At 46.9% G+C, this 25,813-nt stretch overlaps 11 protein-coding genes across 11 annotated transcripts; 6 read left to right on the top strand and 5 right to left on the bottom strand.

Annotated features, from left to right (window-relative positions):
- Nucleotides 1–160: 160 nt before the first annotated feature.
- On the top strand, nt 161–1,468 carry GLAREA_02875 (uncharacterized protein; the record flags this gene model as incomplete). The annotated part of the gene is made up of 1 exon (XM_008087960.1): nt 161–1,468. The coding sequence occupies one exon, from the start codon at nt 161–163 to the stop codon at nt 1,466–1,468; it is 1,308 nt and encodes a 435-aa protein (XP_008086151.1).
- A 192-nt stretch (nt 1,469–1,660) lies between these two features.
- GLAREA_02874 (POZ) lies at nt 1,661–2,444 on the bottom strand (the record flags this gene model as incomplete). The annotated part of the gene is made up of 2 exons (XM_008087959.1): nt 1,661–2,342; nt 2,404–2,444. 2 exons carry the CDS (start codon nt 2,442–2,444, stop codon nt 1,661–1,663), a joined length of 723 nt encoding a protein of 240 aa, XP_008086150.1.
- Nucleotides 2,445–3,881: 1,437 nt separating this feature from the next.
- GLAREA_02873 (4Fe-4S ferredoxin) lies at nt 3,882–4,777 on the bottom strand (the record flags this gene model as incomplete). The annotated part of the gene is made up of 5 exons (XM_008087958.1): nt 3,882–3,959; nt 4,008–4,205; nt 4,255–4,347; nt 4,397–4,424; nt 4,482–4,777. The coding sequence occupies 5 exons, from the start codon at nt 4,775–4,777 to the stop codon at nt 3,882–3,884; spliced, it is 693 nt and encodes a 230-aa protein (XP_008086149.1).
- A 393-nt stretch (nt 4,778–5,170) lies between these two features.
- Nucleotides 5,171–5,858, top strand: GLAREA_02872 (ACP-like protein; the record flags this gene model as incomplete). The annotated part of the gene is made up of 6 exons (XM_008087957.1): nt 5,171–5,392; nt 5,441–5,458; nt 5,512–5,592; nt 5,647–5,695; nt 5,755–5,793; nt 5,851–5,858. The coding sequence occupies 6 exons, from the start codon at nt 5,171–5,173 to the stop codon at nt 5,856–5,858; spliced, it is 417 nt and encodes a 138-aa protein (XP_008086148.1).
- A 736-nt stretch (nt 5,859–6,594) lies between these two features.
- GLAREA_02871 (uncharacterized protein) lies at nt 6,595–7,828 on the top strand (the record flags this gene model as incomplete). Its single annotated transcript, XM_008087956.1, has 4 exons — nt 6,595–6,864; nt 6,917–7,163; nt 7,228–7,724; nt 7,778–7,828. The coding sequence occupies 4 exons, from the start codon at nt 6,595–6,597 to the stop codon at nt 7,826–7,828; spliced, it is 1,065 nt and encodes a 354-aa protein (XP_008086147.1).
- A 466-nt stretch (nt 7,829–8,294) lies between these two features.
- Nucleotides 8,295–9,971, bottom strand: GLAREA_02870 (uncharacterized protein; the record flags this gene model as incomplete). Its single annotated transcript, XM_008087955.1, has 3 exons — nt 8,295–9,743; nt 9,805–9,888; nt 9,951–9,971. The coding sequence occupies 3 exons, from the start codon at nt 9,969–9,971 to the stop codon at nt 8,295–8,297; spliced, it is 1,554 nt and encodes a 517-aa protein (XP_008086146.1).
- An 836-nt stretch (nt 9,972–10,807) lies between these two features.
- On the top strand, nt 10,808–12,665 carry GLAREA_02869 (uncharacterized protein; the record flags this gene model as incomplete). Its single annotated transcript, XM_008087954.1, has 2 exons — nt 10,808–10,949; nt 10,999–12,665. The coding sequence occupies 2 exons, from the start codon at nt 10,808–10,810 to the stop codon at nt 12,663–12,665; spliced, it is 1,809 nt and encodes a 602-aa protein (XP_008086145.1).
- A 1,032-nt stretch (nt 12,666–13,697) lies between these two features.
- On the top strand, nt 13,698–14,311 carry GLAREA_02868 (uncharacterized protein; the record flags this gene model as incomplete). Its single annotated transcript, XM_008087953.1, has 3 exons — nt 13,698–13,995; nt 14,075–14,172; nt 14,231–14,311. The coding sequence occupies 3 exons, from the start codon at nt 13,698–13,700 to the stop codon at nt 14,309–14,311; spliced, it is 477 nt and encodes a 158-aa protein (XP_008086144.1).
- Nucleotides 14,312–14,901: 590 nt separating this feature from the next.
- On the bottom strand, nt 14,902–17,480 carry GLAREA_02867 (P-loop containing nucleoside triphosphate hydrolase; the record flags this gene model as incomplete). The annotated part of the gene is made up of 2 exons (XM_008087952.1): nt 14,902–16,583; nt 16,634–17,480. The coding sequence occupies 2 exons, from the start codon at nt 17,478–17,480 to the stop codon at nt 14,902–14,904; spliced, it is 2,529 nt and encodes an 842-aa protein (XP_008086143.1).
- Nucleotides 17,481–18,361: 881 nt separating this feature from the next.
- GLAREA_02866 (Mitochondrial carrier) lies at nt 18,362–19,270 on the top strand (the record flags this gene model as incomplete). The annotated part of the gene is made up of 1 exon (XM_008087951.1): nt 18,362–19,270. The coding sequence occupies one exon, from the start codon at nt 18,362–18,364 to the stop codon at nt 19,268–19,270; it is 909 nt and encodes a 302-aa protein (XP_008086142.1).
- Nucleotides 19,271–20,360: 1,090 nt separating this feature from the next.
- GLAREA_02865 (Winged helix DNA-binding protein) lies at nt 20,361–22,637 on the bottom strand (the record flags this gene model as incomplete). Its single annotated transcript, XM_008087950.1, has 7 exons — nt 20,361–20,917; nt 20,966–21,170; nt 21,220–22,110; nt 22,161–22,304; nt 22,360–22,432; nt 22,508–22,524; nt 22,581–22,637. The coding sequence occupies 7 exons, from the start codon at nt 22,635–22,637 to the stop codon at nt 20,361–20,363; spliced, it is 1,944 nt and encodes a 647-aa protein (XP_008086141.1).
- Nucleotides 22,638–25,813: the final 3,176 nt, after the last annotated feature.

The raw sequence follows: 25,813 nt of genomic DNA, 5'->3' as shown, positions 1-25,813 counted from the left end.
ATTGGTGCCCCGTCCAGGGGGCGCGGGGTGGAATGGTGGGGTTAAGCGAAGCGTTTGTCAGCCCTAAACTTGCAGGTGTCGGGTCGGGACATCATCCTGCAGCCATCTTTTTGGACCCGCCTGGATATTTTTATCGAGCAAACAAAAACAATCGCCTCAAATGGATCTCAAGGGACAGCGGTTTGAAATAGACCTCTCTGACGACGAAAATGAGATTGCATCAACGTCAAGAATACCAAATGGTGCGCTACCATCACTGCCCTTCGTGAGCGACATCCAAGAGCGCGTTACAGCACCTCCCTCCGCCCCAACTTTGAAGAAAACTCCTACTGGATTTCCTGAACACAAAAAGAGGACAAGAATATCAGCTTTCAAGCAACAGAGAACACAAGCTGCCGCTCCTTCGAGGACACCTGTAGTATTTGATAGACCGAATGGGGGCGATTTACAGCCAGCAAGGGGGGTTTCCTCGCGTCAAACCGCACAATCTTTCGACGATGACGAACGAAAACGGATCGATGAGGAGAATAAGCAGCGGCTTGCAGCCATGTCAACCACAGAGATAGATGAAGAGAGACAGGAGCTTTTGGCCGGATTGAACCCTTCTTTAATCGAGCGACTCCTAAAGCGGGCGAATTTGGACGAAGGGCGAGGTGATACTGGCATAGATCTGCCAAGTCCGACCAAGGCTCTTGAGGGAGGAGAGGACGCAAACTTGGAGAGGGAATCAAAAATCACACCTGCACCTAAGCCAGCTGGACGGCTGGTAGAGCCATCGAAGTCAGTACGGTTCGAAGAGGACGAGGAGACGAAGGAGCCCGAGGCGAGTGGACTGAACTCCAGCATAGGCCACGAAAACGTACCAGATGTGCATTTTCCATCTGCTCCTCCAGTCGCAGATCTAGATCCTTCGGACCCATCATTTCTTGAGAATTTACACAGTAAATATTTCCCCGACCTCCCCAACGATCCCTCGAAATTGGCTTGGATGGCCCCCATACCTACACACGGTTCTATTGCAGACCAAGAATCCCCATATTACCCAGCACATGAAGCTTTGCCAGCGTCGGCTTTGCGGTTTGACTTCAGAGGCGGGATTTTACCCCCACGTATTTCAAGAGCCATGCCTATCACAAAGGGCCTACACCACCATGGCGAAGCACCAGAAGCTGCCGGATACACTGTACCCGAACTAGCAAGACTTTCGCGATCCGCTTACCCTGCTCAGCGTTGTATCGCCTTTCAGACCCTTGGGAGACTTTTGTACAGGCTGGGTAGAGGAGAGTGGGGAGATGAGGATAATGAAATAACTAAGGGCTTGTGGAGATGTGTGGAGGAGGGCAAGATTGTTCAGACTCTCGAAGAAGCTGCTAGCGCAGAGGGTGGCCACCAGGGAAGTAAAGTGTACGCTGTAGAAGCTGCTTGGTTGTGGCAGAAAGGAGGCGGCAAGCGATGGAAAGCGAATTGAGCTTGTCAAATTATATTTGATGGTTTTGGGCCTCTGATTTCACTGGACTTATTACGCTTCGTACCCATCATGTCAGTTCATAATTGTGATAAGGCCACCGATGCTGTCATTATTTCCTACGTGCTTGAATATTCAACCGAACCCCCAGTAATAGCCCACCGTCCGTTAAATGTACATCTTCGTCTAACCTCGCTACAGTATCTCTCCCTGCAATATGCAATGCTTTCCATCTGGGTGCGAATGCCATCGACACTTTGATCCGACTCTCGGATCAATAGACCTTTTAGTCGAGGCTGGCTGGGCTGCTTCATGCTTCCTAGTAACCGCAATGAGGTCGAACAGTAAGTCATCAGTCTCCTTGAGCGTATCGCATAGTGTTCGTGTCGACCAGGCGCTCTCCTCGTCATCGAATTTCATGATGTAGTATAAGCTGTGGCTCATATAATTCCTCAAAGGCGAACCAGGTTTCGTCACTTCGTATGCCAGTCTCATCCCATCCTTACTCGGTGTCCTCTCATAGTAAGCCAGATTCGAAACCAAGTTCGTCATAACATAGTCTGCCAAATCCACCAACGCTATCCTTTCTGCGAATCCATACAATTTGATCCTGTCAATCACCGGTCCTGTGGCTGTCGTGCTCCTCTCGATATCTACCGGTCCCAAGCGCCCTCCACCGTATATGTATTCAAGAAACAAGCTAAACACAATTGGATCTTCGTCTGGCAGGAATCCCGAATTCTCCTCCGCTTCGATGAAACCGCTGTCGAACATCTGTTTGAAGTATTCGACTCGGGAGCAAAGAAGCGCCTTGTGGACTCTGAATTGCTGTTTCGTAGGCCCGACGAATAAATCGACCATTTCTATGCCGAATTGACTGCGAGTTGTCAACATTGTCACTTGCTTTTGTGGTTGTTTGGGGAATTAGGAACACTTACCCCAAGAATCCATGGATCTTCTCGGCTTTCACCTTTGCCATCTTCATTATCTGTAATTCTTTTGAAAATTTTGTTGATTAGGATTGGGAGAATAGGTAGGTAGTACCTAGGTATACGTCAGGCGTCAGAATTGGTTGCAAACGAATTAGCTGTTAGTGGAAGGAGCCACCTAGCAGACGTCTGTTCATGAGTGTGTAGCTCCCTAAATTTTATGTACTGAATAGAACATACAACGGAGGCCGAAAACTGGTAATGAAGTCACTTCATATCATCTTTGTGGGTTCTTAACCATGGCAATTAAAATTTTGCTTCACTTATTTGTTGTAAATCCTTACGCTACATGTTTTGAAGGCTCACAACTGTGACTATTTACAGGTATCTGTCTATATAAATCCAGAGATTTGGGTAACACATCTTGATATTTTGACCTTGTCATTAAATTAAGTTCTCGTAAGAGTCAGTTGAGGCCCTTCTAAGTTATCTTCAAGCGAATTCCTATTTTCCTTGTTGACGCTGATTGAAGGTTTCTCAATTCAAACATTAGGACAAGCTTCTCAGTTTCACATTTGAGATATGTCCCTGGTTAGAACAATGCAAAAGGAAAAAATTCAACTTCATGATATCTTCTCTTTTTTGAATTCTTTTCATTGTTTACATCCATTCATCAAGATTTTAATGCGCCGTCCCTAGGGATGCTAGCAAACAGCTGATTTACTAAGTCTCTACAGAATAACGAACTGGAATACATGACTACTGAACCTTTTCACCTTGCATCTTAGCCTGAATATACATACCTTTTGAACAAGATATCTGTAGTATCTCTTAGTGTAGAGTTAAATACCTGTTGACGTTGGAAATGCCGCATCTTTATAATTGAACGCAGTGCCATCCTCAATGTCAAGTAATCTACTTAGTTTTCCGTGGTGGAGTTTCCAGAGCCCGAGGAGCACTGCAGAATGCTCGTGGAAGGACTGAAGTTCGTCCGTTCATAACTATCGATGAGTTTTTAAAACTAGATCCTGCTGTCAAGCAACTCAATTCCTACGAGTTTCCAGGCCGCGATGACACTATAACTCTTATTGAATTGCGTCAGTATCGGGGTAACAGCTCTTAGTTTGTTGAAGTTCGTAGACTTCAATTCGCTAATAGTCGGATTCGATGAGAGGACTCCTTCCACGAAGCATATTTAAATGTCCTTTTACGTCTATGATATGGTGCCAGTAGATAACAGATAACTCTTTAAGTACAGCTTGTAAGTGTACGGGTCGCAGTATCTATTAAAGCTTTTGCTAAAGCAAGAAAGCACTGAACAGGAGGAGGTCTTAGCAGCGCCCTTCTACAAATCGAGTGACACGTCAAATTAATTTCATAAATGTTCATGAGAAATCTAAAATTGAGCATAAAGGGTTGCTTAATAGCATCTGCCCATGAGATGTATGAACATTGTTTTTTATGTACAAGAGATTTAGAAAATGAAACTATCTGTAAGGAGCGTCTGCTCTAGCAACCGCCGCCAGTTCTGGTTCCCACTTGTCTCCATTCGCAAGCAGTTTCTCCTGATTATAATTAGTCATAATTCTCAAAGCTGACAGAAATAAACGTACCTTGTTGTACAATAACTCCTCTCTCGTTTCAGTAGCATATTCCGCATTTGGTGATTCAACAATGGCGTCAACTGGGCAACTCTCCTGGCAGAATCCGCAGTAGATACACTTGGTCATATCAATATCATATCGTGTCGTCCTCCTGCTTCCATCTTCACGCTCCTCGGCTTCGATTGTAATAGCTTGAGCGGGGCAAATCTAAAATGAAATCAGCATGTGCCTCCTGTATATGTCGGCGGATACATACAGCCTCACATAACTTGCAGGCTATGCAACGTTCCTCTCCGGTAGGATATCGCCGTAAAGCGTGCTCGCCTCTGAACCGTGGAGATATAGGGCCCTGAAAACGTGTTAGAAGTCTGCCGACTAGTTTCCTTCGAGTTCGTTACCTTTTCGTATGGATAAAATATGGTATAACTGCAGGCAGTTAGCAACTTCTGATCTACCTTCTCAAAGCCTGATACCAAAACATACGGAGGTCTGAAGAACTGTTCCAACGCCACATACATTCCCCTTGCCATTTCTGTCAGGAGAAAGTATTTCCCAGCCTTGTCTAACGAAGACTCCTTTCCTTCATCCCATCTCTCTGGTCTTGCTAATCGAAAGCCTGGTGGCGGTGGTCCTGATGGAGTGGCGTATGCGCGGGCGCAAGTCGTGGAAAGCGCTGCGATGTTTGCTGCACTCAGATTGAAGGTGCGCACAGCGCTCGAAACCCTCGCAGTTGGTCGGCTTCGAGCCACGAGCATCGTCAAAGGCTTCGCGGATGCCATTATGTATTTACTCGTGGCAATGTTGTTGAAGAAGTGTCAGTTGTAGTCTCGAAATTCCGAGCACTGAGGTCGTGGATTCAAAATGCGGCGCTTCTGATTGGCTAGCGTCAGATAGCTCCAATTGCCACCTAACTTGGATCTTAGAAGAAAAAATTGACAAAAATATACTTTCTTTACGTTGGACAAGGTACAAAACCTATACATTAATTTTTTTGATAAAGTCCCTCTGCCATATGGTTCAGATGGTGTTGCCTTTAACCCCTGCAATTCATAGGCCAGACCACGTGATGTCATTAGCTTAGTTCCAGATGAAGTGACAAGCCGAGAGAGCTTCATCGTCAAGCAATATCTCTTCTGCCATCATACCACTCCACAAGTCCATCCTCCCCCACAATGTTCCGAACAGCTCTTCTCAAATCCGCGCGTAGCGCTACATGCCAGGCTGTACGGTGGTCAGCGCCAATTGCTCGCCCAGCTGTTTCCGGTGCTTTCGTCACCAAATCACAATTCGCCCCGACTGCGTTCCAAGGGTTAAGATGCTATTCTGCCGCGGCCGGTCTCAAGAAGCAGGAGGTAGAAGGAAGAATAGTCGATTTATTGAAGAACTTTGATAAAGTCAGTCTGCCCACAGAGCCCACTACCACGTTTCTAACATTTCTCTAGGTCACCGACCCAAGTAAAGTACGATAAAACACCAAATAACTTTGAGAAGTTCAGTGTTTAATGATATACAGATTACTTCTACATCTCACTTCGCAAACGATCTTGCCTTGGACAGTTTGGATACCGTTGAGGTTGTGATGGCGATCGAGGAGGTTAGTTAGGATATGACATTGCGTTCCAATTCAAGGTGTACTGATGGTATATAGGAGTTTAGTATCGAGATCCCGGACAAGGAGGCGGATGCTATCCACAGTAGTAAGGATCCTCGGTGGCGTGGTGTAAAGTGCGAGGAGAAGCTAACCATCTCATAACAGTTGACAAGGCCGTAGAGTACATTCTTGCGCAGCCAGATGGTAAGTGTTTCCGCTACAGAGCGCAAGAGACAAGCTAACTTTTGAAAAGCTCACTAGGTGGTTGAATTGTATATTAGGGGTTTTTAGAGGGTATCTGGACAAACAGGAGAATCCATGGCCATTGAATGTGGTTAGGGCGAAGAGCTTTTGTACAGTGTTTGTCTCGTAAGGAAGTAATGAATTCGTGCGCATGTAAATGTTCAAATATCTACTCTGTCGAATGTTGCTAGAAAATAGTCCAACGTGAGATATCTCTGTTTCAAACTGTAATGTGATAACAATGATGGTGGAAGCCCAAAACCACATCTTCGTCTGCTATGTTAAATACTCCCCAGTGTAGATTTACCTGCAGCAAGATACTGGAAATCACTTAAGAGAGGTAAGGTAGAAATCCATGCTAAGTCCACAAAATGCTTGTCTGGCCTCGGCCTTTCATGGTGCTACAAAATATGGTCGCTGGATCTTTTTTCTGAGCCTCGTCCGAAAATAGTCTCGCTAGTGTCGGTCCCCTGCCCGTGCACCAACTTCATCACAGCTTTCAAGAGTACGAGTCGCTCTTCAGAGCATAATTCACTAACCTTGCGCAACATCCACTTGTCGAAAGTCGTAATCGCATTCTCTCGGAACTAGTCGCGATATCAGCAAAAGGTTGTGGCCTCATCGATTTTCGAAGGGATCCAGTTCGTGCATGGCAATCGGAGAGATACCTGTCTTACTCGCAGCCCACTGAGCTTCGACTTGCTCCTTTGTGCAATCCCCCAACAACAACATCAACGGACGATTACACCCCACCCCCTTGATATGTCAACGGGACTTACACGAAGAAGAGGTGGTGGTGGGGGTGCTAGTGCCGAGAACGAGAATGGGGATTCCTCTCGGGTGGCTTCACCGGCACCAAAGGCTGGAGGGTCTCGAGATACCGGCGGACCAGAAACATCATACGAGAGCGGTGAAAATGGACACAAAATCGCATTTGATCCCAGGGATATCAGCGAGAGTACTGAGCGCAGCAAGCAGCCTAAGCTTACGCTGATGGAGGAGGTGCTGCTATTGGGGTTGAAAGACAAGCAGGTAGGTGGTGTGAGGGAATATTTTACTTTGCGCTCAATTTAATGGTTTGTAGGGATACCTCTCCTTTTGGAACGACAATATATCTTACGCGCTTCGAGGATGTATCGTTATCGAACTCGCATTTCGAGGGCGGGTTAGTATGCAGAAAGATTCCTCTAGGCGCCGATTCCCCCTCGCCGATCGTGTTATTGAGGTCATCGACGACACATTGACCGGTGAAGTTCTGCTGGACGAGGCGCTTAAGATGATGAAAGCTAGTGAGAAGATGAGCGTTAGCTCGTGGATTGACTTGATGAGTGGTAAATACAATCCAATGTCGTAAAAGGGGTAGGTAACGTAAAATCATTCTGACCGCAAGTTTAGGTGAAACTTGGAATCTTATGAAAATCGGATATCAATTAAAACAGGTTCGCGAGCGTCTCGCAAAAGGCCTTGTTGATAAGGGAATCCTCCGAACCGAGAAGAGAAATTTCCTGCTATTCGATATGGCGACACATCCAGTTGCAGACGGAGGCGCAAAGGAGGAAATACGCCGTAGGGTTAGGAACGTTTTGACACAGCGAACAGTGGTTCTTCCAGGCAGTCAATTCCTCCCAGAAAATCTCAAATTCAGATACACTCGTACCATTGCAATGGTATGCGCAGCTTATGCCGCGAACGTGCTCGAGAATGCGCTCGCAAGCTTAGGTCATGAGTCTAGAGAAAGGGCCTTTGCCCAGGTGGACGAATTACTAGCAGAGTACAGCCAATGGCCTTTTGGAAAGAGAGCTGGAGGGGCTTCCGGCGGTGTTGGCGCGAACTTGGGACAGGTTATTGCAGAAGAAGTTGCCAATGGCAAGGATGAAGAGCTGCAACTTGAGGTAAGTTCTCATAGGGTTTACATGATTTGAGTATGGTACTAACAGATATCCAGGTGGTAGCAGCTTGTCTTAGCGTGTTCACAAGACTGGACTCGCTCCTATAACAGAAGAGACATATTTCGAAGGGACAACCGCGAAGCGAGAGATGCGCCAACGGAACGGGTGTGGCGGGACTTCTACCTTGTCTTAATAGCGCCTATTAAAATACCAAAGATTTTTTCAATGCAAGGAGTATACCTGTTTTTGCAAAAGGCGCTAGGTTACTGGGGTTTCTGCTACATGTGATATTGTGGCAGCGAAAGAAAGCAAATCGCGGGAGGGGCTTTTGACTTCTATACAGTGTACGAGGCACGATACTATGCTTTTCTTACATAGGGAAAATGGAGCGAAAATGATAATTCATATGCCATACTTCACGGAATCTCTTGATGTGGTAGCGAAGTAAGAATAGACGTGATTGTGAACAGTAGTAATTTATTTTGTTGAGACAGCTAGTGCCAAGATGGTATCACCTAAAACCATTTACTTTAGAAACAAACAGTATCAACTATTTACAGTGCCGAAACTCCCTTATTTCCTTTTACTTGATCCAAAACTCCCTTCAAACCCCGGCCTACTTTTCGCCTTGGTCTTCTTGTTCTTAACCTTTTTGCCCTTTACTCCTTTCTCATCTCGTCGTTTTTTGAGATTCTCTTCACGCTTCTTCTGCTTCATCGCTTGGCTTTTCGCAACGCCCTCCTTTCTCGTATTCCACTCCGTCGCGCTCTTCGTCTTCATCTTCTCCTTCCGCTTAAGCGTTTTCTTGAGAAGAGAGGTATCGTCCCGTACTTTCTCTCCATGGGCCTTCTTCTTCGCATTCAGCCAGAGATCTTTCTCTTCGATGTCAGCTCGTTTCTCGTCGTCCAGTCCCGCCAACCGAAGACGTTTCTTTTCAGTGGCTGCTAACGCACTCGCTGCGTCTTGTGGACCGCGCTTTTTTGGAGCATCACGAGTACTCGTCATGTCATCAGCCAGTTGCTGTCCATCAGCGAATGAAACCCTCCCAAAAGAGAAATTTTGAGGTGGGGATTGAATGGATGGGCTCATCATGCTCGAAGCTGGTGAGTCTCGTGCCGATGCTAAAGCTGCCTCCCGCCGCGCATCCTCCTCGATCTTAGCTTTTAGGCGTAGCTCCTTCTTATGCGCGCGCCGTTGGTCCTCCTTCTTCCTCCGTATCTCCAACAGTTCTTGTCGATTTCGTGCTGGCGCTCCATCAGGGCCATCGGCTTTGCGAGCGGCTCGTAATGCCTCTATCTTTGATGCTAATCTAGCTTGTAATAGCTCGGGATTTGTTGGGAGTTTTATGTGTTTCGGAACAGTTGCTGGGGGTATGGTGGAAGATGTAGAGGTACTGGTACTTGTTTCTTGATTGGAATTATCAAATGTAGGCGAAGGTGGTGCTGAGCTGGGAGAAGCTGTAGAGTCTTGAGTTTCGCCTTCTAATCCATCTGCTTCAAAGTTTATTTTCTCTCCTTCTGCGAGTTCCTCCTCCTCATGATCCACAGCAGTCTCAGCGTGCTTGTTAGTGACTACTTTCTGTTTCGACTTTGCAACGTCGTTGGCCGCCGGTATTTTCGTTGCTTTAGAATCTGAACCCTGCACGACCTCCTTTTTTTCTTCGGCCTTTTTGAGTTTGTTTGCCTTTTTCTCTTTTTTTCGCTCCTGCTTGAGCCTCGACTTTTCGGTGGCGATAGCTATCTTAGACTCTGCACTTTGAGAGTTTTGATTTTCCCCTTGCTTTTGATCCACCTTCTGCTTCTTGGTTTTCTTTTCCTGGGGTTGTTTCATGCCTTGCTTCGGCTTTTCCTTCTCTACACCCTCAATATCCGAGTCCTCCTGTTCCTCCAACTCCTCGAGTTTCCTCTTCCGCACTCTTTCGTCCATGACATCCTTTGCGGTTTTCGCAGAGTCGGGGTCCAGTTTAGCTCTTCTCGCGGCGGCGGCTTGTTCTTTGGTCTGTTTCTTCTTCTTCCATTGATCCTATGTGGGGTTCGTAAATCATCTTTCGAATTTTAAAGCAATCATAGATGGGTTGACATACACTGTTATCTTCGCCATAATAGTGCTTCGCGGGAATTAGTGACAGTAGACTGTCAAATGAGTCTGCGTGTTCTCGCAATCGTTCCTACAAATCGATGTTAGCAAATGCGCGAAAGTCTTAAATGGCGGGGAAGATCAAAGACCGACCTCCAGAGTACTGTCGGCCATGGCGATGGGAGTTTCGTTTTGAGTATAGGACCCAGAAGCGATACAATAATTGCGACAGTTTTGATTATTAACTTTACAAGACAATCGGGGACTGGCAGAATAAAATGCTCCAATCGACGGTATCGTCCATGAAATTCACGAAACCTTGCGGTGGGAGTCGAACTTTTTGTGCCCCACCTTTAATGACGCCCCGATTGGCTTTTGATTGCACCCCAGTCCAAGCTTCAACCGACGCCATGGATGTTGCTGTAAATAAACACGACCTTGATGTTAATTGATCGAATTTCTTTGTACACTTTCCACTTATCCACATTAAATTAAAGACAGCAAAATGTCCAGCTCTTGATTGAGCACCGGTGAGCAGCTGCGCGTCATCAAACGCATAATAGGTAAATTTATTATTACCTAGCCTACCTAGCTGGCTGACAACATCGACGGCCAGCTCAGCCTCTCCCAGACGCGCAAGATGGCTGAGATACAAAGGTTGTAGAGCCACGCACAAAGAATAAGGCGGCCTACTTTACGGCTCAACATTGCTGTCAATTCCACATATGGATTTTCTTGGTCGCCTTCCCGGAACAGCAGCAGCATCAGGATCGTTTTAAGGATCAAAAGAATATTGTCATTGAAGTTTCACCAGACCGAATAATATTAATCACAAGGTGTTGCTCTTATGAATCTTGGAAAGACCACGAGCACCATCACGTTATAGACGTATCATCATTTCATTTCCTATTTCGGTGCCTTGACACCCTACAGCGATCTCTATCAGTACGAGGTAACAAACTTGGAAGATCTCACGGAAAATCTCGCATTTCACCACTACGACCAACAAAATGGCCTCTCTCTTTGTAGAAGCACACTCGCTCTCGGATATAACTCAGTTAGCGTCGAACCCTCCACGATATCCTCGAAATCCAACTGCGCAGAAGCGATCACCTTTAACTCTTTATATTGCTCGAGTACCTGGGACGAGAGGTAGACACATTTCTTAGCTCTATCTTCATGCTGCTAACCATGATTACAGATATTATTCTCACTACACTCAAGCCGCAACTTAAGAATGTGACCGCTCAGGATGTCGCAAGCTCTTTATACTACCTGCATTTCAATACAGCAGATGATTTGCGAATTTCAGAGGAAGTTCGGACAAGCTTGCCTCCGGATCCAGCAGAGCTTGCGAGGAGCACATCTCTCCATAAGCCTCTTTCTCGGAAACCTCTTCCCGAGTCAGCTCGAGCTTCTCTGGAAGTATCTCAAGCTGATTTAGCTTCGGGAGGAGTCAATGCCCGTACTCACACTACGTCTAAATCACCCCTCACCAACATCTCTACCCAGCATTCTATACGCCGGCGACCAGTGGGTCCTCGCTTGCCGATATCCAATTCAGGTGCCACAAGTGACTCGGTGCCTCAAGCTGAAGATGAAGCATCACTACCTTCACAAAACCTAGGACGATCAGCTAAAGTCAGCAGCGATTCAAGCAGAAGCATGGAGCTCGGAGTATCCGAGCAGTCAGCCAACTACGGTGGGAGAAACCCCATCGATGACTTCTCGATAACGATTATACGGCGAGATCCGACTTCTGGAGCTCAGTGGAATATTGGAGAAGTGAGTGGACGTCCTGCTGTAGGACTCAAACCTGACAGCGGGTCAAGGTCTCCTCCAAAGACGAAGAAACCATATTTTGATATCTCTGTCGACATCACATCTCCAGGCTATGCACCTTTTCGGGCATCACACACAAACTCACAACCAACAGACGGCACAACAAGCGCCAAACTACCCGACAAACAATCCTTCATTGCCGATCAAATTAAGGCAGATCAGCAGCGAGGGTCCACTTTGAGTTCCAGCTTCCATCGGCAGGTTAGCATGGAAGGGTCTGGATTCTGGGCGCGGTCTGCGATGCAACACAAAAGGACAGCTTCGGACCTCGCATTGAAAAGTGCGACTCGGGTGCAAGATGAAAGTAGCACCTCCACGACCGGGATGCCTGAAGGTACTACCAGAACATCCCATACAAGGCATTCTTCAGACGAATCAGACGAAAAGGGTTACATGTTTACAAGTCTGTGGGGAGGCCGTTGTAAGTTCACAACTGGTTCGGGAGGTCGAAGTCTGCGATGTAAACACATTTTAGCAAACAATACGTCCACAAGTCATGCTTATGAATCTATGGCTGCTGCCCCCCCACCCGCACCTGTAAGCGAGCTTCGCTTCAATCTTCCATCCTCTGATATATTTGCCTCCTTCGTAGCCCACACGAAGGAGCAAGGTACAAAGCATTTTCGCGTTCCAAAATTCAGCCATATACGCAATAAGTTATCCTCGGAGAATTCGCCAGCTCTACCACCTAGGCCACCCAATTCTTCTCGCTATTTCACGGATTCGGAAGATCCGCAAGATCGACCCCCTTTATCACCACGATCGAATTACTCTTCGTTTGCTGATAATCTAAATGGGGAGGACGACGATTATGATGTCCGTCACAAGTCTCACCCAGGGCACGATGAAGATGATGGCCGGCTGGATCTGAGTCTTGGCCAAGAGAAGGCAGGAGGTGGAAACCGGGGTAAGAGAGCAAAACTAGGAAAGCTTGTTATCCACGACGAGGGATTCAAAATGCTCGATCTTGTTGTTGCAGCCAACATGGGTGTTTGGTGGAGCGTGTGGGAAGCTGATTTTCGGTGAATCTTCCTTATTTCGGAAAGCATCTCAGGCGTTTTTATGTCAATCTCAAGTTTTGGATCTTGCCATCTATATTTGAATACTAATAAAGCTTATCTATATATTGCATTTGCTTTATGTTTCGTTGGTTAGGTCCGCGTGCGTTGCGATGACTCTTTCCTACGTCCCATTATGGAATCACATGTTCGATTACCATCGAATAATCACCCTTCATGGTTTCCTTCGCATGTTATCTAACACATGGCAGCATTGCAGCAAATGACGTACCAAAATGGACGAGCAACATTCCCGAGATATCAAGGGACTTCCTTATCTCTAGTTCTGTGTTTCGAATACATTGGACATGCTCGAGAAATGAAAATCATCGATCACTCTTACAATTTCGATCGTCGAACCTATTTTGTAAAGATGGTTCACCAATGCTACTTACCAGGTCCTAGATAGACTGGCACGTAGGATTGATGATAATCTTCATTGGGTTACAGTTTTCGAATCTTCTCCCTTCATGTACTTGAAATGAAAATGACATACCCGAGACACTACATCCGAACCCGAGAACCCTCCATGCTTTTCGTAGTGTCTCGGATGCAAGAATCCTCAAGGCTAAAATGTCACGAGAAAGATAAAAGAAGTATCACGAGGACAATATGGTACCTAGGCCGTACTTGTTGTTATCCTTGGGTACCAAGTGTTCCAAGAATAGCCCTGGAAATAGACTACATTCTTGGAGACGAGCATAGCTGAGCGCACGTCATCTTCAGGGCTTTACTATTACACTACATCGGTCACGGCATGTGGGGTGCAGAGTTACACCTACTTTTAAACTTTTGGGAACGGGAACTGGAATTGGGTGCAGCTTCGGTGAACTCATTGAACACAATGTTAGCCTCTTTACAATATAAATTGTCTTCAACCACCCGCTGAGCTTCTCATCTGCCAACGATTCCTCTTCAGCTTCACCTATTCATCTAAGCAGGCGATCACTTGATAAATCATCCGTCTTTGATCACCTACAAACCTCAAATCACTACCACAATGCGTTCTACCACTCTCGTCTCCGTCCTCGCCCTCTCCGTGGCAACACTCGTCCAAGCAACTCCCCATGGCTCGTCTCTTCAAGCCCGCACTTATCCCCCAACCAATGCTCCAGACCCACAAGCATGTACTAATGCTGGCGGACAAATCTCTTGCTGCAACGCCAAATACGGCGACGAATTAAACGGCAGTGTTTTAATTCAAATGCCACTCTTGGGGCCTCTGTTGAGTTTGATATATGGAGTCACTGTCAACTTGAGCATTTTGCCCGTCAACACCAAGGCTATCGGAATTGGATGTTAGTAGTGACCTTTCTATCCGTCCAAGTTGAACAAATTGGTTATCAAATGGCGAGAGCAAAGACTAAGAATGAACAGGCACAGGCGTCCTTGGATCTGGAGGTAGTTGTGGAAAACAAACAGCCGTATGCTGTATGTCCCGCGCCACCGCGCAAGCTTCGCACCAAGATCCAGCTGTACGTTCACATTCACCGTCAGTATGCGTAATATAGGAACTGACTTATATTATTCTAGCTCATCTCTATTCTCAACGGTCCGATCAATGTTCTACAGGTCTCCTGCCCTGTTGTCGCTGGTGGACTCCTTGGCGCTTGAGCGAGACATGAGCAACTTGTCAGACCAGCTTCTCATGAAGTACTAGTCGGGGCACAGGAAAAGTCAATTCTGAAGTTGCTTTAAAGTATCGGGGAATATCCCATTCGTTAAAACGAGGGAAATCTAGGAAAGGTAGAACCTATACGAAGTGAGGTTTAAATCTCAGCTTGTAGGAATATCGTCTGCTTTAGTTCCATTCCGCTCGTTACAATTTTATTGGGGGAATATGTTAGGTCTTCGATCTCTTGTACTTTCTCTCATTAGTCCAGTCACATCAGTTGAAAATTAAGGTTTACAGCCCAACCAGTTTTGTGCGGCAATGCGTGCTACGAATGAGTTACCGTCAGGCGTCAGCATAAATTGAACTACAATACTATGTCGCACAGGTTTCACACAGCGTTGGCTGCCTCGTGCTGGAGTAAATTACAAAATTTCAATATTCATTTGGGAACAAAAGCAGTCCCATGATATAGTAGCCGCTAAGTATATTCGTGATGTTTCCCCCTTTAATCCTCGCTTATGAACCCCAGACGCCAAACAAAGAATAACATCGCTGCTAGTAAGTGATACAAGGTTCTACATGATTTCCGTCAATGAGAAATATATTGGAACACAGCGGAAACCTCATCCGCGCCAACTTCTTGACGTAACAGCAAATCTTGGATGTTTTTCATGTTCTCGTTGATGAAGTGGTTCCACGTACTTGTATCGCCGTACATCATCGCGGGAGCTTTGATGTATTGTTTTCCATCCGGCTTACAACGTTTGCACTTAAACGTATCGTGGGTGTCACTGGTCGTCTTACCGTGATACTGAAATAGCTCCCGCAGACTGTCGAGTGTGAAATGGCGCTCAACGTCCTCCGCCGAGTCAACGACGCACGAGGAAAGAGATTGCTTGTGGGACTGCCGTTGGAAAATCTTTTCTTCAATGGTACCCGTTGCAATGAAACGATACACGAAGCAGTCCTTCTTTTGTCCATCACGCCATACTCTGGCGAGCGCTTGTTGATCTGCGGCCGGATTCCAATCTGGATCAAAGAGAACAAGTCGATTTGCACCAATGAGGTTGAGGCCACAACCACCAGCTTTACTACTGAGAAGGAAAACAAACTCAGCGCCGTCTGGGTCGTTGAATTTATCGACTAGCTTCTGTCTTTTCGAAACATTCATAGTGCCGTCCAAGCGTAGACTACCGTAACCCCTATGACGGCAAAGCTTGTCGAACATGTCAAGTGTCTGAGTGTAGTTGCTTATCAATACAATCTTGTCGTTTGTATCTTGGCGAATTCGAGCGAGCATGCGGTCGAGGACTTGCATTTTGCCAGAATACCATGGCTTGATGTCTCGGTCTCTACCACGTGCATCCTTTGGAACGTAATCTTCTGGATAGAAGTTTTCGCATCCAGGTAGATCATCTGGTAAGTTGAGTAAATCTGGATGATTGCAAAGCTTCTTAAGCATACCAATAGCCTTGAGCGGTTGGCTGCCTTTGCCACGCAAAAGTGCTTTGATGTCTGGACTGCTGATGAAGTGGTTGTATAAATCGAGTTGAAAGGGTGCAAGGTTGCAGAAAACGACGTGTTCGTACTTGACCGGCAAGTATTTGGAGAGAATATCGTTCGTCCTTCGGATGATGAACTTGTTGACAACATTTAGAAGCTCGCGAAGTCTCTCGTCGCCCTTTTGTCGATCTTTATCACTTCCAGCAGCATCTCGCCCTTTCAAGATAGGGATTTCGTACTGTTTTCGAAACTCCAGACGAGTTCCTAGCAGCCCAGGGTTCGCAAAACTGATCAATGCGAAGTACTCGGAGAGATCATTCTGAATAGGCGTACCAGATAGGATAACTCTTCTTGTAACATTCAGCTCGTTTAGAGCGGTAAATGTTTGACTGTCTCCATTCTTCAGGCGATGACCTTCGTCGCAAAGCATGAGACCAATTTTGGTGTTTTTCAGCTCCCCAACATTAAGTCGTAGTGTTTCATACGATACAATAATGACTGGCCGGGTAACAGCTCTTCCGCTGGCAATGGCCCATTGCCGAATTTGTGATGTGAGTTCCTCCTTCGATAGCTTTCCATCTATCGCGAAAGGCTGGATGGCATCTGGACCGAGCCACTTAACCAACTCATTTGCCCAGTTTCTGACCAAACTTGATGGACATGCAATGATTGCTTTTTGTATCGTTCCCTTTCCTGCATCAGGCGACTGTTTCAACAACGTCCACATCAAGGTGATGCATTGCAAAGTTTTCCCCAACCCCATTTCATCTAACTTATTAGTATGGTTTGAGAAACAACACCCAGGCGAGGAAACTTACCGGCCATTATGCAGCCATTCGCTTTCTCTTCAATCATTCCAGTTACACACTTATACATGAATTTAACTCCCTCAATCTGATGGGGTCTGAGCACTTTGGAAAGCCTTGGGTCTATCACCACGGGAACTTTTGGTCGTTCGCCTTCCACAACCTTTTTGATACCCAGTATCTCAGCTAGGGTTTTATGGACTAACGGTGCATCGATTTTCGGAGCCTCCGGTGCATCTGCCTTTTTCGCTTCCTCGATCGTCTTCGGTTTTTCATCGATTGTAGGATCGTAGAGGACAATGGCAAACTCGCCGCTGGGGTCGTGAAGAGCTTTGGCAATAAATACAGCCCCTTGCCTAAGTCCTAGAGTTGGAGGGGGTCGATTTGGGTTATATGTGACAGAATCCTTGTTGATCAATGGAACCGCGAATCGCTTTCGAAACATTGTATCTTTATCCTTGACTTCGAAAACTGGAAACTTGTTGACATCTCTATTGGCTAATGCCAGTCGATCTTCATTCGTCCATGGCTTCTCTCCGTCTTCCTTCTCACCATCTGCTCCTCCATAGTCTACCTTCCTCCTTTTCCTTGCCGGTTTTACAGACGCTCTGCTTATGGTCGCAGATCCGGGACATTTGAACGGTTTAGCTAGTCTGTCTGCTGACAGAGGTGTACGATTTTGCAGGCGCTGTGATGAGAACGGTTTGGATATTGGAGTGTTCTCCTTATCATCGCTCAAAGTAAGAGAGAATGGTTTCTTCAAGCTGCTTGCACTTGTCGGGGTTCCTGCGACGGTCCCCAGTCGTTTCTTCGCCGCGAATGGAGTGCTTGCAGGTTCGTCGGGCGGTGTGATAATCATCATGGAAATCTTCTTGTATATCGGAACAGTTAGACCTGATTTGGAATCTTGTTTGAACACTATCCTCCAGGTCGGCAGCGAGAAGTATACAATGCTATGAGCTTTGAACCTTGGTGGCGAGTGACAGGCACAGACGCGCTTGAGACGCGACGTCGGAGAATCGGCAACAACATTTAGGCAGGTCAGCACGTGACCCGACTTATAGGGTTCAGGTGCATGTCACCGAGAAATTTCTACAGTAATTATTTCCGCGATTCCCCGATCTCAAATTTTCTTTCTGTTTTAATTGTTTCTTTGTCTCCCAGATACTCTTAAGACTTTCAGAAAAGTTATTAGATTTTGCTTTGAACATCTTACAGTTTTTGATCATTCAGTTACGAAAAAGTGTCACGTACACAACATCCGATCTCATTCAACTCACACCACCACCCAAACCCACATTTCCGCTACCCCGCAGGAATGGCCCCTCCACTGCCTTCGAGGGTGGACCAATTCTTTGCCAACAATCAAACCCCGATTCTGTTTGGGGCCTTTGCTACGCAAGTGTGCCATCACCAGTACATGAGGAGGACAGAGTCAGCTACAGCTTCAGTCGCAAGCACAACTCGTACGACGTACCTTCCCCGGCCACTACGTGCTGGCTTTGCGTGGGGATTTGTTTTCCTCGGCTTGTTGACACAGATTACTCTATCGAAGCAAGCCGTTAACGCGGTGAGGGACTACAACGATCCAGTGCTGGCGCAGTCTCGGCAAAGGAAACCTTGGGAAGTCAGAGACGATATTTAAGCAGTCGACTCGATGCTTGTCTTGTACATTGTACCATATTTGCTATTTTGAACGCAGAAAAAACTCCACTACATTTTCTTATATATTTGGGCACGATGTCTGCAGACTTCTGGGCAGGATATATCAGCGGCGCCGCAGGAATTCTCATTGGCAACCCACTGGACGTTATCAAAGTTCGTCTTCAGGCTGGCACACCTGTTACAACAGCCCCTTCCAGTTACACCTCACAGTTCTCTACTGCGGGGTCTCTCATTCGGGGAGCCACAGCTCCAATCCTTGGCTATGGCGCTCTCAATGCGCTCTTGTTCATGACATACAACCGAAGTAATACCTTCTTGAATACAAGTCCTTCGGGGCTCCCTCCCAACTTATGGACAACATGGCTCGCAGGTGCCATTGGCGGATTGGCGACCTGGGTAGTCAGTACTCCGACTGAGTTGGTGAAATGTCGAGCTCAAATGTCCACTTCAGCCAGTACATCATCGAGCTGGGGCATCACAAAAGACATCATACGGGCCGAGGGGTTGCGCGGACTCTACTTTGGTGGAATTGTCACAGCATTGAGAGACAGTATTGGTTATGGGTTCTACTTCTGGTCTTATGAGCTGAGCACTAGGTCTCTAAAGTCGAGATTTGGCAACGAGACAAACTCTACAGCCCAAGAAGCAGCTCAAGTCCTTCTTTGTGGTGGTTTGGCTGGTGTCATAACGTGGGCCTCCATTTTCCCACTCGACATGATCAAGACCCGAGTTCAAACGCAAATTTCGGTCCCTCAATATGCTGTCGAGGGCGAGCCCTTAATAGCAAGTACACCACAGCGCAGATTAGGAGCCATTGAGATAGCACAGAATGCATATCGAGTTGAAGGGATGGGCGTTTTCTTTAGAGGATTAGGCGTCTGTAGCTTTAGAGCATTCATCGTGAATGCCGCTCAGTGGGCGGTTTACGAATGGATAATGAGAGAACTAGATCCTGAGAGGAGGGTTGTTGAGAAGAATGTTTAGTATTTGTAATGATACCCGAGCACATAGATTCATTAGACATAGATAGAAGGAGATTTATATTTGGATTACCAGAAGTATTAGATCAGAGATGTGAAATGAATAAACAGTCTCAATTCGCCTGTACTATAGAATTGATCTTTAATGTACATATCATATGTACCATGGTTGAAGTGTTGTCCCGTGATGCGCAACTGAACAAAGCTCGCTTGCAATTCTCTGCGACAAGGAACGGGTTATGAAACTGAATCCCTTAACTATTGGTTCCTCTCTCATTCCGAGATCTTCCCTCATCTCACATTATCCCACATCTTTCAAATCTAAAATCTAGAACACAACTACCCGCCGTGGTGCAGCTAACCGATGTGGTGGCATGGCAGTCCAATATGCACCCCGACGCACGTCCCCTCGCTGACGCCCCGCCAGGATTCGTACAGGAAGAGTGGCCCCATTCGTAGGGCGATATCGATCTAGACCTGCCACAAACACCCTGGAGACTTATCAGGGGAGCCTGGGCTGCGAGGGAGGATGTTCTAGATCTGTCTTTCACGATTGTGGGATTACTTTAATAGAACGACATGTCCTGCTTTCTGCTTGCTCGTTCCGATGTTGCGAAATGCATAAGTCTGCCAGGTGAGTTTCTGGTATTCTGAACTCGCAATGCATGAGAAGCTGACATTTTGCAGATGTTAAAATCATTTTGCTTTTCTACTACTCTGGAGTTAGATAACAATTCCCAGATGCTGGATAAGCATTGTCCTCCAACCAGTTGGCTAAGAATATTTTTATCGTCAAGCAACCTCACGAACGCCCGTCTACACGCAGACTCCTGAACCATGCAATCATCCAACATGACTTCCAACATGCACCAAACCAGACGCCAACGACAGACTCGTTGCGGCAATACGCCCTCTCTCTATTCCACGAATCTCATGGACATCTATGTCTCGTTGTGTTCTTGCACTGCTTTCTGCCGGTCGGCTATACTACATTATGAGTCGGTTATAAAATATACAAGAAGCTAGGTGTTGGAGACCGAAAGAGGTCCTGGCTAGTCCGAATGGGTTTTTGTGAGCTGTCCAACAGGTTTCAACTACGGATGGTAACTTGGTGGATTTTGCGCGTACATTCGCCGTCTGCTGTCGGGATGTTCTTCAGGACCACTTGACATTTCCGACAGCACTCGCTTATGTGGAGGACCTCTCGGCGGACCAAGAGGTGTATTTGGCGGAGGGGGGTAGCCCGCTTGTGGATGGGGGTGAGTAGGAGTCATAGCTCCGTAGTGGTGATCCCTCATGGGCTGTTGCATTGGCTGTTGTGGTATAAAACCAATTGGCCCATTTCCAATGGGAGACTGGCCGGGTATCTGGTTTGGCGAGTGCCAGGACGTTGCTGTGGCTGGCGATTTTCCTGGTGAAGTTTCATCCTTCAACGACTGAGCGGCGGATAATTGCCCCATATTCAAACCAAGAGGCGGTTGCGTGGAACTTGGTGTAGAGAATCCACCTCCGGGATGCGAAAGTTGGGCCTGGGGTTGGTACTGAGGATGAGGCTGACCCTGAGCCTCCTTCAGAAAACCAGGTAGGTGTTTCTGAAGTGCTTTAAGCATACCCTCCTTGGTAAAAGGTTTGGGTAGCACGTCATTCATGCCTACACAAGGTTAGGCCTGACTAAATAACCTGTCGCTTTTTTACTTACCGTATCTGAAGTACATGTCAATGTCGTCCGCTCTAATGTTGGATGTCATAGCGATGATTGGAGTATTCGGCAGAATTTCTCGGATACAAACCGTGGCAGAAACTCCATCGAGATTGGGCATTATGATGTCCATGAGAATCAGGTTGTACGTATGAGGACCTGTGCCAGCCTGGTTGATTTTGTTGACTGCCTCTAGTCCATCGCGCTACAAGACATTAATAACCCCGCAAAGAAAGTATCGTCGGCACACTTACAGCAATTTCTACCCCACACTCGTAAAGCTGCAAGAACTTCGAACCAATTCTTGCGCACATTTTGTCATCCTCTACAAGCAGAATGCGGGGCTTGTTTATACCCCAGACTTGCTCATGCACGCTCCTTTTCCTACCGGGAAACATTTGTGTTTCGGCTTCTGTTTCTGTCACGATACTCTGCGGCATCTGGGGCGGCAAGGAATACGGTATGTTGTGGATATGCTCAGCGTTGACTGGATCGATACCATTTGTATGTCCAACTGGATAAACCATGCTATCGAGATCGCTTGCCACGGAATAGCCCAGATGATTGCTTGAAGCATCTGAAGGAGGTACGATGTGAGCATTCCCATGTTCATTTGGAGGCGTTGAGTAGTCACTACGAAGGTGACTGTAATCATGGGTCATCGCTTCCAGAGTTTTGTCGGGTAGGTTCGCTGCTGAGAAGACGCCAAGCAGTTCTGTTGCCTGTTGCAAAGGAGACGGAGGGTGATCATCAACATCATTTGGTGCACCTTCAGCACCTAGACCAGATGTCCCATTCGCGAAACGCCCATCGACCCGACTATTCCGTCTTTCAGCATCTGTGCTGTGCAAAAAGCCGAGCACTTTACGCATGGCTCCATCATGGTTCTTCACCAGTTTCTGGAGTGACACTACCTGCTGTAGCAATACTACGTGGCCTTGCGCAAGATCATTAAATTTGTCGTTGAGATTGGTGACTTGTTGCTGAGTAGCCATCAGCTGAGATTGGAGCAACTCAATCTGCTGATTGGCAAAACCCTCGTCTGAATTTTGCGCCGATTTTCGTGGCGCGGGGGCCTTTCGTCGAATATTATCTAAATTGTCTTTTTTGTTTGCTTGAAACTCCGGGTGCTTGAACTCCCATGCCTGATCAATCGTCAGCATGAGGGGTGATGTCAGTAGGTAGAATGACTGACGTTGGGTCCATATGGCGAAGGGGCATTGTCCTCGTTATTCTGCCTGACCTTATGGAAGTCATACTTGTTCAGCTGTCGCACGAAGCTAGCAAAGTTGCTGTGCTTGAAATGTTTGGGAAGAATGGACTTGGTAAATTTCTCGTTCTGAAAGGAATGTCAATAACTGATCGGGGCTGGGCCGCTCGCTGGTACCCCCTACCTCAAGAACGACGAAGCTTTCACCACCTTCCCCCCACCTAACAATGTTTTCATAGGTAGGGTCTTCTAACATCCTACAAATTATGATTAGTCTCGGAAGATGAGGGGACATCCTGCTCTGTCAGTGCAAGACTAGAACGAGGCCTTACTTGTACAACTTGCGAACCTGGAGCTGGTGATTAGATGCGATCGGCGATAATTTGAGGTAACGACGAAACTCACAAAATCGCTGGAATTGTTGGCCGACGAGGCTCCTGCCATCTCGCCAGACTTATCCATGGTAGGGCGGACTATGAGCGACCGTGATCCCACGGTCTACGTGCTCGTGTTGTCTTCGAATGCGCCGTTGATGCTGATGTAGAGCTGTTGGTACACAAAAGCGTGAAGCCCGTGGGGATGCGCGATGATGGCACCGCAAGTCCAGACTGAGCCTTCGAACACTTCCAGGCTGGCCCAAGCAGCGGGAGACGGTTATGTAAGCGCGGTCTCTTCTCTCTTCCACCGTCCCTGGGGTTGGATTCCTGAAGAGATGTGTCTCACTCGAGCTTCCAGACAGGAGAGAAACAGCCAGTTCTCGAGTCCTGACCTTTGGTGTGTGAAAAAGGTTGTCGAGAACTGGACAGTTCGGACCAGGAAGAGACCAATTATGGAGTACCGGTCGTAGGTCAAGTCTAAGCTTCTAGTCTCTGCACCCGCACCACCGGTCACGTCTGCTCCTCGGTCGCTCTCGCCCTCGTTGCTCAGAGCGTCGAGTGATCTACAGCGATCAGGGTGTGGCCATCAGATCCACTTTGCTGCTTGGAGATGAAGAGTTAGGGGTCTTGATAGCACGACACCTGCTGGCCAGAATTGATGCAATCATGAGTGGCACGGCAGCCAATGTGAGATACGATGACAGCATCTCCGCCGACTCGGCTAAGGGAGCCGGTCTTCTTCAATTAGAGGCACCCTCAATCTCTTCTCTCACACACCCGCTTGGCGAGAATTCGTGTTACAACATACAAGGGCTCCTTGCCAAAGGGGCATCGATCGTCCTAAATGTGTTTCTGTCGTAAATCAGAACGGCACTGTGCCCGCAAAAAGCAACTAAATAATACTCAGCTTGCAGGCGGTTTGTTTTCACACATTGATTTGGTGTGCGTTTTGTTTATATTTCGATTTAGCCTTGACTGCTAGAAGTATTCCTTCAACTACGAGTCGCGTTGGAAGGCTCAAATCCCCATCATTCGACAACCACACTATCAAGCTGAGAAGTGACGTAGGCGAAGCGAAGTGCCCAAATATCAGCAGCACTATTCGAGTAACGCGGTGAGGACTGTTTTGGATATCCAGTGCCAATATACCGCCGCATCGATTACTGTTTGTAAGACTCGACGTCTGTCATCAACAATGATAAATACCAATGCTGGACCGCCAACGCAGAGTCGAACTCAAACAAATGTCAACGAATAGGGCATCTTGCTGGCGTCCCAATCTGGCTATTCAGCTTCTACGTGGTCCGGGATATCTCTTCCCGCTGTGCTATTGGATTTCAGGCAGCTTGTCGACGACTGCCAGAGGCCTATTCGCCAATGGCAACCTGGCGAGAGTCCCGAAAGAAATGATCGACCGTGAACATTACTGGTACTATGCCCAAAGAAAATGATCTTTCCCGGAAGACCGAGCCATAATACTGTAGCGCGAATATTGTGCAAGCTGTAAACATTGTGTGTGGTAAACTTCTACTGCCGAGAATGTTTACATGTGGCTGGGTTTAAGTACCTTTCTTAGTTCGAAAGCGGCTTCTTGGTGTCTGAAGGCCTCTAACGGCTGCGGAGCAACTAAGCGATCGAGACCATTAAGAACAATCGAGTCTTGCCGTTAGGAAGCGACTTCATTTTTAACTGTGCGCCAGTTTGTCCATGGGATGAGCTGCCCTACTGCCTCGTTGTCTGAGCCGAAGTGACGCGAATTTCAATGGTCAACAAAGACTTGTGAAAATGCGTTTGGAAAGTCCCCTCAGTAGTGATTACTACTCAACTCGGGGTATCATACTAGCCCTATTTGAATAGTTGCATACATCGGTCGATTTTACCCACAGAATAAGTAGCTTTAGCTCATGGCTCTTCAGCCCCCTTCCCAGGCGAGCATAAGCCTTCAGGACTCACTTGCCTAGCTTCACTACTGACAGAAGTCAAATTATCTCATGTGTACGGCGGTACATTGTGCTGCTGATACTTCTGGTCTTAAGAGAGGAGTTTATGGCATTTATCACGACGAAGCCAGTACTCACTGTTTGCCGCTCGTTACTAGCCAGATTAGCGGGAGACGTGTTATGCTTCTATTATTGAAACAGCGAGTACATTCGAGGTTGCTGTTGAGTAAATGATCTTAATATTGCCTTTGTCCATTGGCATCTGCTTTGCCAGAGATTTGCTTCAACTCCATCCAATCATGGCTACAGTGTAGATCAATATAATAAGCTTATGAAATTGGTAGACCAGAAAAGCTTACTTACACCTACAAAATCTACAGACTCCCCAGACATTCGGTTAGCCCATAATAGAAGTTTCTATCCGTGTTTGAACATCCAATACTGCTTGTTCTACATCCTCATTGACGTTTCTCCTAGTCACAGCTAGCGTCTTGTCCCTCGATTTCAGCCCACGAACAACTTCAATATCCGACTTCGGGCACTGGAGAGCCTAAACCATTATAAAGAGCTTAGCATGTAACTCTTAACAAAGTCTGGTTATAATTAAAGACCCAGACCAGGAAAATTGAAAACCCTCACTGTGCTAAAGACTTCTCGTACAGCCTTATTAGCTTCACCTTCGCGAGCTTGAGCCGCGACACAAACCTCTATGAGATTTTCGGATATCGAGATGATGCCCTGTCGCTGTTTGCTAGCGCCTGGTTTAACATGACATTGCAAGTGTATGGTACCCAATACCGACTTTGCAGTGGCGGCTACGTAGCGGATTGCAGGTAATGGAGCCATGTACCAGAAGGCTAGGCATGTATCTCGATCTGTTTGCGATGTAATACAGATGTATATGCAAAGAACTGCTAACTTTCCTCACGCCATTTTCTAGTTGAACCCCTCGTTTGGTGACTTCAATCTGTTTTTCTGAGTGCAAGATGAGAGAACAACAAGACTTAAGCGTTGATTGGAAGCGTTGTTGACGCTGCTTAGAATAATGAGGCTTGCGTGTTGAAGGAGCGCCTGTGAGTAAGACCCTCGGCTCGGGGCATGCTTCATTAGCGTACACTCCTACAAGGGTGTTATTTGTACCTAGCTCTCGACTTTCAAACTTCAGAACAAATTTCGTCCAATGCGCCATCGTTGACCTCATCACTCGGTAGCGTCAAGATCAAGTGTCCTCTAGAGTTTCGAAACAGATTTGTTTCGCGAATCCATCACGGCTTGCTTGGTCAGGCGAGTTGCGCAGTCTCGCGCAAAATTTAGAGGGAAG

This window comes from Glarea lozoyensis (assembly GCF_000409485.1).
Source record: "Glarea lozoyensis ATCC 20868 chromosome Unknown GLAREA6, whole genome shotgun sequence".
In the NCBI taxonomy this organism is placed as follows: domain Eukaryota; kingdom Fungi; phylum Ascomycota; class Leotiomycetes; order Helotiales; family Helotiaceae; genus Glarea; species Glarea lozoyensis.
Note: the sequence above shows the minus strand (reverse complement) of the source record. Positions and strands in the feature narration are given on the sequence as shown.